Source organism: Triturus cristatus, chromosome 7 (assembly GCF_964204655.1).
Source record: "Triturus cristatus chromosome 7, aTriCri1.1, whole genome shotgun sequence".
NCBI lineage: Eukaryota > Metazoa > Chordata > Amphibia > Caudata > Salamandridae > Triturus > Triturus cristatus.
This window is the reverse complement of record NC_140590.1, coordinates 1,230,022,614-1,230,042,856: the sequence shown is the minus strand read 5'-3', so window position 1 is coordinate 1,230,042,856 and position 20,243 is coordinate 1,230,022,614. Positions and strand designations below refer to the sequence as shown.

Here is a 20,243-nt window from a genome sequence, read left to right as displayed (position 1 = left end):
CAGAATTGTGGCCAACTGGAAAAGCCGTTGCAGGAGGTGGAGCGTCGTCGGATTCGGTAGTCTGGATTATACGTCTTGTCATATATAGGGCCCAAAAGTTTTTGGGTCTGTTGTGGGGTGGTAGTAGCTCGCTATAGTTTTCTGTTTGAGTGCAGCAGTACATCATGTCACTGGACCACTGTGCTATTGTAGGAGTCGGACAGCGAAGCCAACAGAGTGCAACGCAGCTATTAGCTAGGAGGAATGCCATGTCCGCTAGACGTGTGTGTGCTTTAGGAAGAGGTTTGGAATAGCCCAGCAGGGCTAGGACTGGGTCTGGGGATAGCGCCATATCCGTGATATGATTAATTTCATTAAAAACATCTCCCCAGAAGCGGGCAACCCCCGGGCAAACCAAGGCTATGTGAAAGAAATCCGCGATTAGCTCCCCGCATCTTTCACACTGAGGTCCCTCGCGCAGGCCATAGCGATATAATCGTTCCGGTGTGTAGTAAACCCTGTTTTAGGAATTTAAAGTGAACTAGTCTATGACGTCCGCTGAGCGAGATTAGTTTAGTACTCGAGCAGCAGTAGAGCCACTTATCATCCGTCCGGTCCACCTGCAAGTCTCGCTGCCATGCCAGTCTTAATGTTATTTTTAACTTTTTATCTGGTTGTTTGTAAGCGTTTATGCTCTTTTATCGAATTGTGCCAAAGCTCTTTGACCGCACACTATTCATTAGAGCTAACTTTCCTCGTGTTTGCACTTACCAACTCTAGGTTTACTGGGTCCAGACCTATTATGATCTTTGATTAGCAGATATCAGCAGATCTTTCTGTAAAATATAATTTTACATATGTAGTGTAAGATGAGTACCCTCTTGTGTTTGATCGAGCAGCATTGTATTGTCTGTATAGTGCAGATATCTGATCTCTTCCCTTCTCCGGGAGTCACGTTCCTTTAGTCACTGATGTCTTACACCACGGGTCTACGTGCACGCATGGAGCAACCTCTCGTTTAAAGAGAGTTGCCCCGCCTCCCCTCCGGTTCCCTTCTCTTGTACGGCGTGAGCTACGGCGGATTTTGGGTAAGTGGCATCAGCACGACAGTTTGCTCTGTGGACCACTTTAGGCCCTTTTCCTTCTACATCAAGTCGGGCCTCATCAAACTTTGCTTTTACTTTAGAGACTGCAAAACCCAACCGGACGACCTTCGGTTTCACCTCCAGGTAATTCTGGGCAGGGCAAACCCACTGTTTTGTCTGTTACGTTTTGTGTGTTTGCAGCATACTACAGGGAGTTTGTTTATATTCTTCCCTAATTTCGTTGGGTCCTGTTATCTGTTTACTTTCAGACTCAAATGGTTGGGCAGACCAACCACGGTGGCCTTTTCTATTGATGTTTTGAAGGGACATGCTAGTGATATTTCCCTCTTAAGTAGGTTGGTTAATTTATTGTTCCCTAGACCTAGCGGCCCACGCATTACTAGAATGCGGTTTCTAGTCTGGCCTTGTTGACAGTCTGTTCATATTTTCTGCTTTAGGTGATTCATGCTCGCTCCGCTCTCAGACGTTTTGAAGCCTACGTGCCCATTATCCCATGATCCCTCGCCGTGAACCCCCTTCACGGTAAACAGTCTCACCTGAGTCTCTTAATTCAATTTCCGTCTTTGACATAATCACAAAGTCCTTCCGTTTTTTTGTTTTTTTAAATTATAGGTTCCCCCCTCTTCCTCATCCCTCCCTGTCATGAGGAAGACCCCTTGTAAGGTTTTCTGATACCTACAACATTGTGGGGTCAAAACGTCGACATCTTCTCAAACTAGCCACCTTAAGCATCAGCAATTCGTGATTAAGACTGTTTCAAGCATGGCTCTGTAAACTTGCATCATTGTTTGGTTCTTACTGTGGCTCCAAGTAAAGCTGTTGATTGTGTTTTTTTTTTTTTTTAATTTTTATGAGGATCACGTGACCCGCACTCTATCCTTGTCTTATACTTGGCCATTTGCACAACAATCACTTGAACCTTCCTGCACACCCTCCCTTCTTTCACTTGGGGCACTCATGTATCCAAATGTCTAACTGTGAACTACATTTATTGCCTCTGTTTAATATGTGTTTTGATTTCGTTAAATATTGTGCTCATTTTAAATAATTTTGTACTGGGACCACTCCCATACTGTACCACTATATACCCAGGTTCCAGGGACACTATTTGGGCTACCCTTACGGTAACCTCTTCCCTCTTTCGGGTGGCGCTGCCTGACTTGGCACTATTGCTGTTCCATTTATACTGTACATAGCTTAACAGGGTACAAACCTGCACCCCTGCTTTCATCCTAAGTCTATATCCTTTTGCTGTTACCATTGCCAGTCTTCCCACCATCTATTTTATTCAATATTAATATTTTTTGCGGTCATCAATGCTTTATTTCCAGTGCTCCAGCATTAGCCAGAGCTTCTCCGTCAGCACAGTCCAATGACTGGGCATAGTCAAGAAAGCAGATGTAATCCAGTCATGAGTAAGGGTGATCTTAGTACATCAGCATTGTAAGGGTAAAAACTTTATCCAATGTCGCTGCCAACTGATGCAGATCTGCTGCAAGCATCACTGACGAAAGGTGGGATGCACCTTGGTCGGTGATTAGTGTGGAATTTTGGTCTTCTTGGGGATAGATAATAGGTGATTAGTAGGGAAATACCGAGTAGTTAAGGTATTACGGTCTACACAGTTCAATGACGTTATACCTAAACCTTTTTTAATCTCTGATCAGACCAAGGTCTGCCATTATGAAGCTGCACTTATGCCTCTTCTGTTGATGATGCACACAGAAAAATCACTCCCTGAAGGCTACAGGCCAACTGTGAGGCTGAAGAACTTTATTGAAAGTTTGTCATATCTCTAGCCGGGCAATGCAGAATGAGCCATACAAACACTTTTTCCTGTAATAATAATCCTGCATGCTGGTAGGTGGCTTACTGAAGACTCCATTCAGACCATTTGAACTTGGAATCCCTCCATTGCTGCTTTCAGTGACTCTATTTCCCAGGCACAGAAACCAATTAGTAAACAACTGAATATGGGCCATAGATGGTGGAAGCAGAGTGGGAGGGCATTTTCAAAATTGCTACCCTGGTGGCATGTTTGGCATTCCTTTTAAACCCACTCCCGGGACTGTTAGAGCTTGCGAGGGTTATAGGTGTTTTATCTCCATGGGCAGATGCAGCAACCATAGCTTTTCAAACATGTTCTGCTTCGGAGTTGTGTGTTGGCCCCTTGAACAATTTATCAAATTTGTTGGGCCATGTCCTCTTGATGACGTTTATACCCTAGCTACGGGAGTACTGTTCTGACCCATGCGGTTGTCTTGGAGATCTCCACATGTGGACTTTGGGTCCCATAAGGTGTGAGTTGAAGAGCAAAGATGGACAATCTCATGAACTAAATCTGGCATTTGACTTTGACCTTGGGTGTGTCCCAGCCCATCTTTCTTGAGCTTAGACACATTAATTCACGGTCCATTTGTTTTCCCCAAAAGCTCTGCCACGCCTGGAGTACATTTCTTTGGCCAAATGAACTGTTGCAATGCTCCATCTGGGAATGCTATGCAGAAACCCTTTTTGTGCTAGGACAGGATCGCTCCCTGGGACCCGAGCTAGGAAGGCTTCTTTCTCTAGGCCTCTAGACGGTGATGAGCTTGAAGTAAGAGGGCAGAGTAAGAATAGGATTTATACCTATGTGTTTACTGCTACCTGGAAATCGCAAACCGTCTCAAACATATATATGTAGAGCTACAGACGGTGCAGGTTTGCATGGATATTTGCCATATTCCCACCTGGATCACTTTGCTGTTGTGCTGTACTCCATAGTGGAGAACTCTCTACAGTCCCTCTGCAAGAGCAGTTTTATTTTGTCTGCAGGGAGAATTTTTTTCATATGTTGAAATTTCTTACCCCTGATCCCAACACAAGGCCTTGGCTGGAGGGAAGTCCTTTCAGGGTCCAAATTGCAGAGTTCGACTAACATCCATGTTTAAAAGTGTTTGGAAGCGTAATCATTACTTGAAACAATCCCACCCCCCTGCAAGAGTGGGACTTTTAGCTGCAGAGATCTGTGCTCTTAGCCAGGGCCTCTGCGCATGTACACAGGCTTATACCTGATAGAAAACCTCTGAATTCCTGTCCGGCTCCAGTAGGACAAGTTTGATATTAAACGTATATTTGCTGTACCTAATCACAAGGGTTAATGTGGATGCTTTGTGCCGACTGCAAAAGGGTTTAAGCTAAATGCCAGATCAAGTAGTAGTAGGGGAGGGGGTGGGGTTGTAAAGTAAGAACAAATGCTAATATTATAGACGTTAGATTTTCATTCTGTCCATTTTTTTTTCTATTCAATAAGTTTTCTATTCTTCAGTGGAAAACCTAAATGCAAAATACATGTATAAAATACAATTACTGTTCTCAGGATAAACATATACAAATGAATTGGTTATGTAACAAACGTATTTAACAATAATTCTGTTCTCTCGTAACTCCCCCCCCCCCCCCTCCCCCCCCCCCCCCCACACAGCCCAGATTCTCCCAGTGCATTCTTCCCTTCTCCCCTTAGACTAGAATGTACCCACGAATAGAGGACCGAGCATATGCATAGGGGTGGCATACATAGCCAGACACTGGCTATTTAATCGGTTTGACAACTATAGAGCCCCATACAATGCTTGGATTACTGAGTGTTTCCTTTGGTCTATCACCGAGATGAGAAGTCTGTCTGGGGCGCCTGTGAAAGGATGGTACTGCACAACTTCTTTTCTTACTCTAGTTTGCTTTTAAGAGGAAGACCTGGGGGGTGTATTGAATGAGATTGACTCTGTCCTATATGTTCCTACCAAAATGCTACGCTATGTAATATGGATAGTGGACTTAATTTGATGTTCTCTTACAGGGCATGTGTCCTCAATCTGTTTGATTTTTGTTGTCTGTTATATACTCGATATACTGAGTTAAAAAAAATAATTCTGTCAGCTGACTGGCAACAACCCATATATTATAAAAAACACTCTAGGTACGAAAAACAAATGTATAAAATTATTGTATTAATGCAAGGAAACAAATGGCAGGCACCTTCCTGTGGAAAAACACTTTCACAACAGTCCGTTTTCCGCTGATGTGGTGGAGTTACCACCATGTTTTGGGGTTGGTGGGGTGGGAGTGCAATGGATTGGTCCTGATATGGTAGCGAGGAAGCTTACCTTGGTGGGTGGTTGGGGAGGCGGTCATTTGAGAAAAATGTCCTGTCTTTCTGACTCGAACACACAATACCTTGCTTAATCATGTTTTCTTTTCCCCGAACAGGGCATAAAATCCTGTTTAGAAACGTAAGTATAAGTTGATCACTTCGCTAATTTTCCACCACTTTTGTGATATCGTGGCACTACTAAATTATTTCTCCCTCGCAAGGTGTGCTAAGGAGCAGAAGCTAGTCCCAGCCACCCAGGTGTCTGAAAGTCCATCCCAGCCTGTGCCCCGGGGGCCTCTGGAGTATATATTATGGAAGCAAGTGATGTCTGCCGTCTTCCCAGGTAAGCAAAGTGGCAAATGATGGGTTTCCAAGGAGGTAATTTAGGTCCTGCAGTGTTGTATGACCACCTCCAATGTGACATGTGGCAGGCCATTCTGCCTTCCCTCCAACACCACCCTTGCACGTTCCACAATGGTAACAGACCTTAGCTGAGGTCACCTAGGTGAAGGCGAGATCAGAGGAGACTCCCTGTCAGAGCAGATTTGACCCATATACTTGTTGGAGCGGTTGATCTGGCCCTAAAGTCTATTCTGCTGTTGACCAGGGCAGGTTGATCTAGATGCTATCTGACAAGAGAATGCCATGTGATCCTGCAACAAGCAGGACGGCAAGGGCTCATGCAGTCTCTTGAGGCACTGATGTTGTAGCACTGGCAAATGCTCAATTAAATCTTACTGTTCGGGAGTCCTCTGAGGGGGGAGGATCTAACAATCAGGGCAGATTAACTTAGCAGGTGTCACCTTGCCAGCCACAAGTGGTGTCTGCACCCAAAAGTGACTCTGGAAGTCTTTGCCTAAAGGAGTTCATCCTGGTTGAACTTATTTGCCACCTCAAATGCGTAGTGTTCAGTGTACACCTCATGGTTCTCTCGCAGTAGTGTCCTGCCTAAAGTGGGACTTTGACCTTCTATGCAAGTTACCATCTCTCTCTGATTCAACCCATTCTGAAGAAAAACCGGCAAGACCAAAGTCTTTCTAGTGTCCCTGGAAAGGGTCTGGTACTCCCAACCTCTGACACAGTATTTGCCTTCCACTTTGGCTGAGTGGCCTTGACCTTCAGCTGGATTGATGGATGTCATTCTGGTAACTAGCTACCATTTTACCAAGCCCATGTATTCAGGCAGTCTGTCTCATCTTCTCCTGCTGCAAGAACCATGTTGACCCTTTACAGTCAGGTGTCTGTTCCACTGTTTTATTGTTCCCACAGCAAAGTCTTGTTCGGTCATTAAGACATTTAAGGTTACTATTGTCTCTGTTGCCCTTTGTCTAGAAGTTTGGCCCTCCAAAAGGTGATTTGAAATAGATCTTTGTTCCTCATTGCAGCTATGAAGCAGATCAAATGGTGTGCACATCAGAGATTCCAGAATAAGCCACAGGGTGCAATCACTTCTGTGCCTCATGTGAGCTACACACTTTGCTGTTTCTACCTTCATGTAAGACCTTGTTCTTCAATTATGTGCATTGTTTCTTCCAAAAGTGGTGTCGACCTTCCACGTGCGACAATCTATTGGCCTTCCATGTTATTTTTCTCCACATTCATCTGAGGAAGAAAGGTTACTCCCCTTGGAACTACATTGTCCCCTTATTTTCTAGATTGATGGGCCTAAGGAGTAACTGCACTGATAAGCTGCTCATTGATTTCTCCCGTGTAAAGACCGGAGAAGCAGTACAGAAGCAAAACCTGTCCCAATCGAATGGCCTCTACTTTAATTGTTATGCCGTGGCAAACGGGAGACACCTTAAGGCTCATTCCACACCATCCATGTATCTAGCTCGGGGTGTTCCACCATGTGCATCTGCCACGATACTACAAAAAATTTCAGTCCATACTTTCACCAGGGATTACTGTATTTACTGTCCGTTCTGCAGACCACCTTTTTGCCAGCTTTGTCCTACAAGAGTTCATAGTATAAGTCCACTCCTCAGATCCGTCTTTGCAGGGATTGAATATGATTCAAAAGTTGTGAAGTCCGTGGGTAGCACTATCCAGCAGAAGAATAAGTTACTTATGTGCAGTGGACTTTCAAGTCTTCTAAGGTTCCAAGTTAAATTAGCTCAGTTACCACTTCAGTTGTGTCACCCACACATCGCGTCGGAGGCATGGAAAATGGAGAACTGATGTCTGCATGCAGTGGTGGCTCCTATGTTACTTCATGTCAGTGTACACCCACCAGTGTGCATGAGTTGCCTGGATTTATTTATCCCAGGTGTAGTCTTACTGAGAGGTTTCAAAAAGTAAGGAATGTGTGGTTACGAAAAGCATCTAGCAGAAAGGGCAGTACCAAAGAGGACTGTTTTATTAATCTCTCCTGGGGTTTAAATAATCAAGATAAAACTGAAATCGGTAAATGGTTCTTACCGGTCCTTAAATAAAGGAATACTCGGCACAAGCTAGAATGTTGCAAAATAATTGGACTCTGTTAAAGTTGTCATCCAGGTTTGCTCACAAAGTTTAAACAATTGATTTGATGAGAAATGCATTTTTATTCATCTGAGATCTCAGGTGTGAAATTCCAGTCTGTAAGTCTCTACCTTTTTTTTAAATTTATTTTAATTTTTTTATCTGTAGTCCAGACTAAAAAGGAAAATACTGAATCAGTACCTTGCCATCTTCCAGACAGACGTCAGTGTACTTGTACCCCATTAGCTATGGACTATTTTCTTCTTGTGGCGAGTTGCTTTTAGAAAGCTTACTTCTTCCACAGCATACATTTCCCCATATGGTCATTTGGCATGTAAATGTACATGGTAGCCGTTTACTTCTAATGCCTAGTACTATGAAATCTGGACTGGAAAGCCTCCGAGCAGTCAGACGTTACTGAGCCCAAGTTTACAACCAGGGCCCTTCACGTCTGGTGTCTGATTCCTCTGAACTTTGTATACTGAAACTGAGAAGCAAGCAACTTTTTAGCTTGTACATCTCAAGGAAACCAGGCCGAGTACTCCAGGCTTAGTAGGTGCTGTGAGCTAAAACTTCAGGACTTCCCAGTGCTAATAATTAAATATCCAGCCTGTTTTTCGTTTTTAATACACACAATTAAATACTACAGGCAAAATTAATAATGTTTAAAATGGCAGGTGGAAAAAAGTAGGAGGAGAACCCTACTGAATGGCCTCAAACTGCAGGGCCAGATCACTAAAGAAAGATGGGAAGTGAACTTGCTCCCAAAATACAGATTAAACCCCGGGGTGCATGGCTTGGAGCGTCAAGATAGCAATCTCACTCCTAAGCGTGCTCTGGACCTCTCCGTCATCCGCTTCAGTATCCAGCGCCATCAGTGGCTACTTTTCCCCCTTTTGCTAGTTACCAGTGCCTGGGTACCATCCTGCCTACCTGCTAGTGCCGTGGAACTGCAGCGGAGACCATCGCCGCGGCGCTACTCCTGTCTCTCAAGCCACTCGCAGACAAGATGGCGGTCCGTGCTGGGCCTGGGAGCTGGACTCCACTGCAACGGCTGGTTGTCTGCGACTGAGTCCAGAAGACGCCAATCCGTCTGGGATACCTGCAGGCTGCATGGCTGCGCCACCAGGCCCGTATCCTGGGCCTGGAGCCGGCCAGCGCACACTCCCCCGCGACTGCTGGCTTCTTTGCCGGACTTGGTGGCCGTACCGAGGAACTGCTCTCCCCGCTGACTCCAGATGCCCTCCTGAGCTGCAGCTGGCGCTAGGGGGGAAGAAGCTTAAACTGCCCCAACTGGCTCTCCGGTTCGCGGGGGCGGGCTGGTGCCTGCGGATCTGCGCCTTGTCGCGGTGGAGGTGGGGGCACTGGCTGCTGTTCGTGTAGCGGGCCCAGAGTGGCACCTGCTGGTGAATTCTGGCTGTTACAAGCAATATCTCTTACCAAGATGAAAATTTATGAAGGATTTTGGTGATCTCTCGGCCACCAGGAGTGCTACCTAGAGGCCTTCTGCCTCAAACTTCAGGTGACTGCTCTTGATTCCTTAACTTTGTCATAGCTCCTTGCCACACTTGCTTGCTCTCTAGCAACAGGGAGTGTAACTATCTGAACCTTCCCTGCTGTCCAGTTCTTGGTAGTTTCTTTTCCTAGGATCTTCTGCAGCATTACCCTACAGTCCTCGAGGCAAAATGTATGCTGTCTGCCCTCCCTCTTCACCCAAAGCCTTCTACAGGGTGCCTGTGCCCAGCAGGAGGTTATGATACCCACTCTGAGGGCATCCAAGACCAGTCCACATAGTTCAAAGATGACCCACTCTTCTTTAAGGGTCTCCAGCAAGTCCTCTAATGACCCCCTAGATAAAGCAGTGTCCAACAGTCCCTGAAATAACATTTCAATGTTCATGCACTTTGTGTGTCCATCTGTCCACTTATTGCCCCTCTTTTCAAAAGATCTTCTCTGTGCAAGGGTTTAAATAAAGGTGGAGAGTTGCTGAAGTCCTACCTTGACTCGTCCCTCTATGCCTAACTGGCACAGCCAGGGAGCTGGGCCCTGGCTATCCAAACCCAATGCACAGCAACATTCTAAGCAGAGTCCAAATAAAAGATTGGATCAGAGGGATCTCTCCCAGTTTCCCTCAAACTCCACACACCTTGATCTGTTGTCTCTCCAAGCTTCAAAGAACCCCTTGAGTGTTCAATGGGGTGAGTGGTGTCAAAGACCTGTCAGCCCTCCCTTTGTTCCAGGTAGGAGCACCTTGCCAGTGTTTGTCAGGCAGAAGCAATAGATTATCCTACCGAGATTTCACCCTACCCCCTTTCTCTGGCAGTAGAAGGCAAATGTCCTGGGATGGGTATATGCTAGCTGATCAGCAAAGTAATGAACTATCTCAAAGCATGAATTCCAATTAAAACTAGCTCTGTGAAATAGACCCAGTTTTATTAGTACATAAACTAAGGTACAGAGGGAAATCTAGACATGCCATGGGAAGGACAAACGAGATTGTCCAGCTGGGACATGAACAAGAATCAGACAAGTGAGTGACAGGTGAGCCATCCAATGGTAAGTAGCAGATGGGGCTCTAAGCAACAAACTACCCATGCGTTGTCTGGTAAGCGAGACCTAAAAAGGTTATAGAGCTTGGAAGGGTATGGGAGGGAGACGGTACGCATAAAGCATATAAAGATGGTGGCTGGAATCCAATGATCAGTGTGCAGAAGCTTAGGCTACCATAATATTTCTAAACCGCTCAAATTAAAAATATATGCACATGGGCAGAGACCTATGTATGCAGTGTGTATGATCACAAACGGTTAATTAATAATAGCCTTTCAATGGTTAATGTATCAAATGATAAACATTTTTTGACCAAAATGGAGACTTGCACATCAATAGGACTTTAAAAAAAAAAAAAAAACTCTGGGTGATTCAATCATACACCTTCCTTTCATGTCAGCATTTATTCTCTAACCACACACACTAGAAAAAGAGTACAGAGAAAGGACATCATTGGAATGAATCAACAGTGGAGTATTGTACAGAGAATAATATTTAAACATAAGACTAGAAACCATATGCACGGTTTAAATGTATTAATCCAATGTACTTTTTTGATACATCTTTGTGTGGCTTGTGTTCAAGTATCTATGCGCGTTTCAGCATAGCGCCTTCAGGTATGGAATCAACAGACTGGAGCAGGAGAAGCTGGTGTGGATGGGAACCTAGAGCTTTCAGTGCTGGGCAAATTGGTCAGAGGAATGAGCAGTAAGCAGCCTGTTTTATCTGCTCTTACTGTTGTCCCCATTTACTGAAGTAAGGAATTTGCTGCAGGATACTAACAGTTAAATGTGCAGTGGGCTGAACAGGTTTGTTTAGGGCCAAAAATGGAAGGAACCAAGACGCAGGGTAACCCTTTGAACAGCCATAATGGGTGCCTCCAGTCCCTTTAATCACAACACATGTCTCAAGTGAGCCAGTGGAGAGTGCCTCTTGGAATGGTTAAAGCCGTCCTGGTCCACATCAATGCAGCCTTGATTCACTTCTTGTTGCATCTCAACTGTTGATTGTGCCTCTCTGAAGAAGAGTATTTTTTTGGTGATCTTCTGAACAATGATGCATTGTAGCGGAACTAGTTTGAAAAACAGCACGAAGAGGCTAGCTTCACATTTAACAGACCTTCAATAAGATTGTAGTTGTGCCTCTGACTCATTGGAGAGTGCAAGAAGGAGATGGCAATTATTAATTGACTGTCCACATCACAGGGAACTACATATTTCTGCTTTTAAGACCAGCTTCTTAGGTTGCAGGAAAGTGTTAGTACCAGATCATAGGAGCTTGTGAAACCAGTAAACATAGGCTTAATTTTGCAACTGTACAATTAAGATACAATTCTCTAAATTTAGAGAAACCGTCCTTAAAATAGTCAGTTTTCGCAAATATATAAATTGAATGGAAAAAGTAACATTAAAATGACAGCAGTATAAACTGGTTTTAACTCTCAATTTAAAGTCTGAACATTGGAAACATGACTCTAAATAATGTTTTTCTTCTCTCTGTTAGCTCCTTCCCGTTTGACTCTGGACCCCTTCTCTGCGCACCACAGTCTGGTGGTATCTGAAGACCAAACCAGTGTGCAACACCGAGGACGAGGCATGTGTCCATCCGGTGACCCCACGAGGTACAACAAGGCGCCTGGAGTCCTGGGATTTGAAGGCTTCAGTTCGGGGGTACACTACTGGATAGTGGATACCAAGGGGGCATCTGTGTGGACTTTAGGTGTTGCCGAAGACACTAGAAGATGGACTGGCAATACCCAGTTGCCTCCTAGCAGTGGGATTTTTGCATTGCACCGTTTTGGTGACACTTTCGTGGCTTTGGAAAACCAGCCTAGGAATCTACCCGTGGCAGAGAAAGCCTGTAAAATTGGTGTACTGCTGGAATATCAGGAGGGACTTGTGTCCTTATACAATGCCGAAGACTTGTCCCTTCTAATCACGCTCAAATTTCAGAGTTCTGCAACGATCTACCCTTTTTTTAACCCATCTAAACGTTCCACCCAACCTCTTACAATTTGCCATGCCGGTGTCTAGCACCGCCTCATTGCTGTAGCCTCCAAGATGACCAGGGTCACAAAGTTTTGCCTGTGTTTCCTGTAAGTAACTTGTTTGCTGGTTCCTGGTGATGGCACAATTTCGAAGCTCATTTTTGAATTTCTGCTTTGGAAGTTTTGTGTGGGAAGAACCCGCTATGATAGACTTCGAAATTGTTTGTAAATGTCAAAAAACCAAGGTGCTCTTATCCTACTGAAGACCTCTCCCAAGAAATCAGAATATTGACAATATATTTGTACAAGTGTCATGGGTGTGCAGCTAAACAAAGGCAGTGGTCTGATACTTTAATACTGTTTTGTCTAATTTGTTCTTTATTTTATTATACTGTGGCTCAAAATAAAGTCTATTTTTTATACGAGCTTCAGGCTACCCTCCTTTATTCCTTTCATTATTGGGGGGTGGGGGATAGTTCTTTTAGGGGTGACCAACCGAATGCTGCTTAACATAAGCTGCTGTGCACTAAAGTGGATAATGGTCTGGGGTGCCAGTCCTCAGTCATAAACCTTTTGAACTTGCCCTGGCTGGTCATTTAAAATGTCTCTTGGAGAGAGGAACAATATTAGCTTTTTATCTTCCTTTTTCCATCAACAGATGGCAGTATAATTCACTGCAAGTAGTGTTGGCTTCATCTAGTGGTTGATCAAGATTGTCATTTCATGGGGGTCAATGTTTGCATTGTTAGGCATTCCGTCCATCTGTTCTTTTTGTCGCCCTAAGTGGGCAGGGTATGCCCAGACGTGGGTCCCGTGCTCCCTGTGCCACTGAATGTAAGCTAGTCTGGCTGAGGAGGGGTGATACCCCGAAACAGGTCCCAGGTTGCTTGTTTCAGTCCAGGAACGTCGTAGCTTGACAGTTCAGGCTTGACTGTTCCCTTGAGGGGGCAGGGTCAAGACTGATTTGCATATGGCTGGGTCCAAGCTAAGGTGGCGTGGGGAGCAAAAAAAGATTGATTAAACCCAGATCTGTGAGTGGGCGGGGGTGAATGTTTGCATTGCTCAGCATTCGGTCCATCTGATTTTTGCTTCTATCAAATACCTGGAAAATGCATTTTCTTGAATACATTTTTTTGGGGCAATGTACAGATGTCCAGAGGCGTATGGTTTGCAATCCGTATATAGGAGCAGTTTGCTTTGATTATACTTGTATCAAGTTTTATACAAAGTATAGACCTTTACATGTTTACAGAGGAGATGCTTTAGAAGCCTAGTCCAAGAACATCACTGGCATTATTATTCCACTGTTGTCCCGGACACTTTCACAGTCTCGAGCAGCCTCTACAGACCCTCTTATTTGACCTACTAAAAAAATCTATGGCAGCCAACTTGTCTTAAATACGCAGATGTGGTGCAAAGGCGTAGTGTGTGCAAAAAACATATATTTTAAAATTAATTGTGTAAAAACAACTCGCTTAAATCCAAATGCAAAAGAATCGAATTGGGGTATATAAAAAGTAAAATCATGTGGATAGGGCTTTCTAAGCCTGATCTGAAAAATGTGTTGGCATTATTAAATTGTCTTCCCCATCGCTGGAGCAGTAGCGCCTAAGTTTATCTGAATTTTGCTTTTTTAAACATGGGCCGCAAATGCTTTTTCCTTAAATGCAAAAGTTTAGGGCAAATAGATAAAACTTGCAGAAAGGGTTCAGTTACATGCAGAAAGTGGTTTTATCTTTCAAATCTGGGTTCCATTTTCCTTTTTAAATTCATAAATCTGGATCTAAAACGATCCACCTTGGATTTCATTTTAACATACTCAGGCGAATTTGACCCTAGATATTCTGAACTCTTCAAAGAATAGGTATCAAACACTAAGTCCATACTGTTGTATTGTTTGCCCTGCGCCAAGTCAGAGTCCCTCTGTTTGAGAGTGAAAGTTCCAAGGAGTAGGTTTTTCTGGGCCAGTTGATTTATCTGTCCCCATGTTAGGTAGATTGTAAATTTCTATGTTTGTGGGCAAGGTGTGCAACTCAGTCTTGTATGTAGTTTTTCTCACTTCTGATAAATGAAGTATTTTAGTGATGTTGGATCTGCTTTTCCGCAGTCACAGAAGTAAATTCATGGTGCTTCTGTAGTGGAGTGAGAGATTTTAGACTTCATTCTAGCCTGATGATACAGTGAAAGGTAGCTGTATGGAGATCTATCAGATTGTGTACTCTTTGAATACAAATTTTATGAAGACCAGAAATGATTTCATGGTTCGGCGCGTGAGATGCATGCAGCAAGTATGGGATCAGTTTCATGTCTAGTGCTTTCAGTGATGTCCTGATTGCTTTCCCACCAAACAGATTAGCAAATGTGAGCACCGATCTGGTGATCAAGCTTTCTAATGGCTAGATGGCTGGACCATGATATCTTGTCAAATATCACCTGAGAATTATTATTTGACCATTTCGATTGTAGTATCACCTAGGAACCACCCCACAAATTTAGTTTTCTTTCCAAAGGTCTTGCCTTTCTGGTAGGCTTTGGCCAAAAAAGCAGTGTGACGCAGTCTGGCTTAATGCACTTTTTGTACTTTGTGTATGTGCACTGGTTGCATTATAAACTTGTATTTCTTGTCATGCTGCACTGGAACCATGCTGCTATACAACATGGCTCCAAATCATTACCGTAGTCGGCAATGCCATGCTGTACAGCATGAACAAAAAGCAATGGCAGAATAACTAGCCTCCAAGGCGAGACCCATTTTCTTTGGCAATGCCAATTGTCTCAGCGCAACACCCCTGTGATTATGAACAAATATGTTTAATCTCCCCAAGCATGTAAAATATTTGGCAAAAAATACTATTGCATAAAGAAAGCCATTACGTTTATGTCTTGCCAAATACACATGGAAGCAGATGACATCTGTTTTCGCAAACATCCCTTTCGAAGGAGGGCTTCTTTAAATACCCCCCGGCATCGTTGAGCATGGCTTCAAATGGTAAGCAGTTCATCAAGCACAACATAGAAGAAAAGCTCAAATCAGTACCTTAATCACAGTGGAAGTACAGCATTCAAGTTGAAGCAATTAGTATTTGGTCAATGCTCCAGTTGAAAGAGGAAGTGAAGCTAGCACGTGCTCTTCAATTAGAAGGCAGCAAATAAGAGACAATGAAGCCAATGAATGTTAATTAATGGCCGGGCTGCAAGCCCCTTGTGGTATAGAATATCTCTCGTAAGTGCAAATGCATGCTCCATCTCAGGAGAGACCCCAAAATACTGCTTGCAGTGGCACTGGCTTGGGTGTCTTGGGTACACTGGCTTGGGTGTCTTGGGTAATTCTGCACAGGCAATCCCGTCTGCACAAAGTGAAGAAGGTCCCCAATTCCAAGGTCCAGGCTTGACCATCCTGTCCTGGAATGTAGCTGGCATCTCAAGTAAGGTGGATACCCCGGAGTGGGAAATTTTGGTCAGCAAAAGTGACATACTCCTCTTCCAAGAGACATGGGCTAGGGTACCACAGCTCAGGAGGGGATATGACATATTTGAAATCCCGGCAAAGTCGAATGGGAGAGGGAGACCTTCGGGAGGTTTGGCAATCTGGGTGGCGAGCCACATTGGGTGTCGGGTGGATGGAATGGACACACTTTCACCGGACATTCAGTGTGTCCTCCTCAGATGGCCTGACAAAAGTATATGGGCTATTGTTAATGTCTACTCTCGACCAGTCGCTGTGGGTAAAGAATCCCCCACCTTAGCTGATCTCTCATCTTTTTTTAGGGCAATTGACAGGTAACCCGAAAATAGTGATGGGAGGAGATTTTAACTGCCACTTCGAACCCCTGGAGGGCCTAATGGAGGGTGCCTTTACTGCCGAGGACGACCATTGGGGAGTCCCTCCTTCTTCATCACCTCACCCCAAAGTTTGGTCTCCGTTGGCAGTACAACTTACCTCGCTCACCCTGAATTTTGCACTGAGGGCGTGCAATGGGCGCACCCCTTCTGACACTCCTTCGGTGTGCACCTTCAACAAAAAGGGCCATGAGTCAAGGTTGGACTACATCTTTATAGATATTTCCCTGTGGCCCAAAGTCTTAGATTTTAGAGTGATCCCGAGGACAGATAGTGACCACATTTCCCTTCTCTTGGAGATCCAGCACCCAGCCCCTGCCATAGGGATGCTAACTACCGATTCTGTAATCGACCAGGGAGACACATTACTCACTACAAGTAGGCGCCGAGTGAAATGGGGGAAGATAGTTGACAAAGAAGAAGCTTTAAAAAACCTCTATGGTATAGCACTCCCTAGGTTCCAGGAGGTGGATGCCCTCATTAACCAATCTAGACCCCCAGATTACAACGACAGACTATTTGGCATTCACCAGGCCTTAGTAAGAGACCTTGCAGATGTCTTCAATCCGGCCCTGCCTATTAGAAGGAAAAAAACTCGTGTTCCGACTTGGTACACCTCCACTTGCAGGAAAACTAAGACCGAGCTTCTTTCCGCAATTAAAGAGGGTAGTGACAAGGTGAAGATTGCTGCCCTTAGGAGGGGGTACAAGTTAGTACTGGCCAACGCAAGGGCAGAGTGGGATTGGAGTCACTGGCATGACCTGTCTGAAGCCCTTAAATCTAAAGATTTTAGAAAATTTTGGGCTTTGGTTAACAATGGAACAGGGGATCTGTTATCCGCAGTAGAACCCAATATTGCCCCCTCTATTTGGGAGTCTCATTTTGGGTCACTATATCAAGAAACCACTCTCTGGCCGGAAGGGATGGTGGTGGAGCCCCCCTGTCTGCCAGTTGTGGCCTTGGAATTTTCCCTGGGGGAGGTGAAGCTGGCACTGGAGGGCTTAGCACTGGGGAAGGCACCGGGGCTGGACAAGCTACCCGGCGATCTATTCAGATACCACCCTGACATTTGGGCCCCGTACTTTCTTGTTCTCTTCAATGCTATTCTGGGAGGTATGGCGATTCCTTCCTCTTGGTTAGGGGCTGAAATAGTCCCGATTTATAAGAAAGGGTCCCCCTTGAGTCCTGTAAATTATAGGCCTATTAGCCTGATAGATGTTCCCCAAAAGCTTTTTGCGCGTCTTATTCTGAACCATCTATTAGACTGGGTGGAGGAAAATGACATCTTGAGTCCCCTGCAGGCTGGCTTCAGGAGAAACACGTCGACCATGGACCAGATCTTCCGCCTAGTTCTCCTCTACTGGAAGACGGTGAGGATCGAGGGCGGGAGATTGTACATGGTCTTCGTGGATCTGAGGTCAGCCTTTGACCTAGTCCCGCGCAGGAAACTTTGGGAGGTGCTGGAAAAGTTAGGAATCCCCTCCCAGCTACTTAACATCTTGGTCAGGCTGCATGAGAACAACTATGCGCGAGTTAGGTGTGGGAAAGATGGTAGACTTTCACCCAGGTTTCCTGTGCGTCGAGGTGTGAGGCAGGGTTGTGTCTTGGCACCGACCCTGTTTTGTTTATTTATCAATAATGTCATCTCACACCTGGAAAACGTCAAGGACAACGACGCCCCCTGTTTGGCAGGTAGGAGGGTACCGGCAATTATGTTTGCCGATGATACCCTCCTCCTTTCAAAATCCCCTATGGGGATCCAGAGGATCCTGGATGGATTTGGTCTTTTCTGTCATCAGCATGGGCTCGAGGTGAATACAGAGAAGACCAAGTTCATGATCTTCAACCCACCAACTAAAACTAGGCCTAATCCTACCCTGGGGACCACTAGCCTTGAGAGGGTGTCCACCTTTATATATCTGGGGGTTACACTGCAGGAGAACTTGGCATGGGATCGACAGATAGTACGATCCAAGGCCAAATTATCCCAACTGTCGGGTGCAATCCTGAAAGTGGCTAATACTTCTTCCTTCAAGCCCATAAGTCCGGCCCTTGAAACTTACAAGACCCAGGCCAAGGCTGCGGCCATGTATGGCAGTGAGCTATGGGGACATAAAACGGTGAAGGGCCTTTCAATAGTGGAAAATAGCTTTTTAAGGCTCCTTCTAGCCCTTCCAAGTGCCACCCCACTTCAGCCTCTAAGAATGGACATGGGTCTCCCCCCTATTGCAGAGGAGCTTGTGTCTAAGCCAGTGAAGTTTTGGCACAGGCTCTGGTCTACGGACGAACTCTATCATTATAGGGAGGATCTTACCCATGTCATGAGTTTAAACTCCAGTGGCAAAATCCCCTGGCTCAACTTTGTGGAAAACGAATTGTCTGCCATTAATCTCCGTGTCCTGTGGGAGGACCCTGCACGAGGTTGCCGTACAATCTCGCGCAAAGCTCTGGCACAAATCTACAAAGCCAAGTCCCTTGCACATTTGATGGACGCTCAAAATAGCGGCACCCTAACCTTGCGATTTTTAGAATCCAAGAATTCTTATGTTTTTGAACCTTTTATGGATTTTATCTTTCCCATCCTGGCAAGGAAACTGTATGTTCAATGGAGGCATAGCACACTACCTATCAATTCATACACCTCGAAGTGGACAAATGGGGGCAATAAAACATGTCCCTGCTGTAACAACTATGTGGAAGACGACCTCCACATCTTGTTTGTGTGCCCTGCATACCAAAGGCCCAGAAAATATTGGATAGCACCACTCTGTAAGAACCTGGGGTTCAGAGAGTATGCACAAGCATACAGGATTTTGAAAACCAGTACCCTGGGCCACATTGTGTTCGCTGTTTCCAAATTTCTTATGGCCATATGGCTGATTAGAAAGAAAAAATCGTCTGAAGCCCCCTGAACTTTTTAAAGAACATTTTAAATGTAATTTTAAAACTATTCCTCGCTGGGAGAGTCGTTTTTATTCAAATGTATTTTAATATGTTTTAATGTTTGTAATGTTTTCATTGCATCTTTTATGGTCTATATGACCGAAATAAAGAATTTTTGGAATTGGAATTGGAATTGGTAATGATTTGAGGGTTCATGGTGTTTTTGCTTTTGAATTTCCCTTTGTATCTGCTTTTATTTGAGTGGTATTGGGGGGTTGGTTAACTTGGAATGATATTTCTAAATAATAATGTGTACACCCAAGCCTCAATGTCATTATAATTTTAGTGGTCCTATAACATTAATCTTCTAAACAATAGCATAGTAGTACTAACACATGTGCATCAGTTATTTAAGCTTAACTACGAAATTGATGTATTTTTTTTTTTTCCCCAACTCTATATAGTGGCAAAGTAACCCCCTATAACTCTACTGCTCGTGATTGACCGTATAGATTCTCAAAAGATCACATTTCTGAATTTTCCATTAAAAACGGGGAAACAGATTTTTTGATTTCATAATTATTTGCATTTTTGTCAATGTATACTGTAATCAAGAACCATAAAAGAAAGACCACCTCCCACCACTTCCCGTCCCTCCCTGTGACAAGTCACGTAGGGCCAGATGCACAACGCTTTTTAGCATGCGCAAATGGGTCTTAGACCCGTTTGCACATGCCAAAAAGCATGGCCCATGTACAAACAGTACTTTGCGAGTCTCAAACAAATTGCGCCTCGCAAAATACTGTTTTGGGACTTGCAATTAGGAGGGGTGTTCCCTTCCTAATAGCGACCGCAAAGCTATGTACCAATGTTTTGCGACCACAATTGCGGTCGCGAAACAGTTGCAGATTACCACCTACTTCAAGTAGGTGGTAATATATTTTCCTACTCCGTTGCAAATGCATGCAATATTATTGCAGGCAGTGGTCACAGGGACCACTACCTGCCCTTAAAAAATTAAACCAACTTTTTTTTTTTTTTTTTAAATGTAGCCCATTTTCCTTTAAGGAAAACGGGCTGCATTTAAACAAAAATAAAAACAAAATAAAACACTTTATTTAAAAGCAGTCCGCGACAGGGTGGTCTGCTGAGCACAGCAGGCCACCATCCCTGGGAGGGCCTGTCATTCCAGTGGGCTCGCAAATTGCGAGAGGCTCATTAATATTAGTTCGCAAACTGTTAAACACACTGTTGTACATGTCAAATAGCGCCTCACAAATTGTGAGTCGCAAATACACCGCAATTT

At 44.5% G+C, this 20,243-nt stretch overlaps 1 protein-coding gene across 9 annotated transcripts in view; it reads left to right on the top strand.

Moving 5' to 3' along the window:
- LOC146811682 (zinc-binding protein A33-like) overlaps window positions 1-12,639 on the top strand; it is a 78,781-nt gene extending 66,142 nt beyond the window's left edge. For all 9 annotated transcript variants that reach the window (XM_085618655.1, XM_085618656.1, XM_085618653.1 and 6 more), the window contains 3 exons: window positions 5,331-5,353; window positions 5,436-5,557; window positions 11,731-12,639. In XM_085618655.1, the coding sequence (XP_085474781.1) occupies window positions 5,331-5,353; window positions 5,436-5,557; window positions 11,731-12,260 (675 nt within the window). In that variant the 3' untranslated portion in view covers window positions 12,261-12,639. The remainder of the gene's footprint in view (window positions 1-5,330; window positions 5,354-5,435; window positions 5,558-11,730) is intronic.
- The last annotated feature ends 7,604 nt before the right edge of the window (window positions 12,640-20,243 follow it).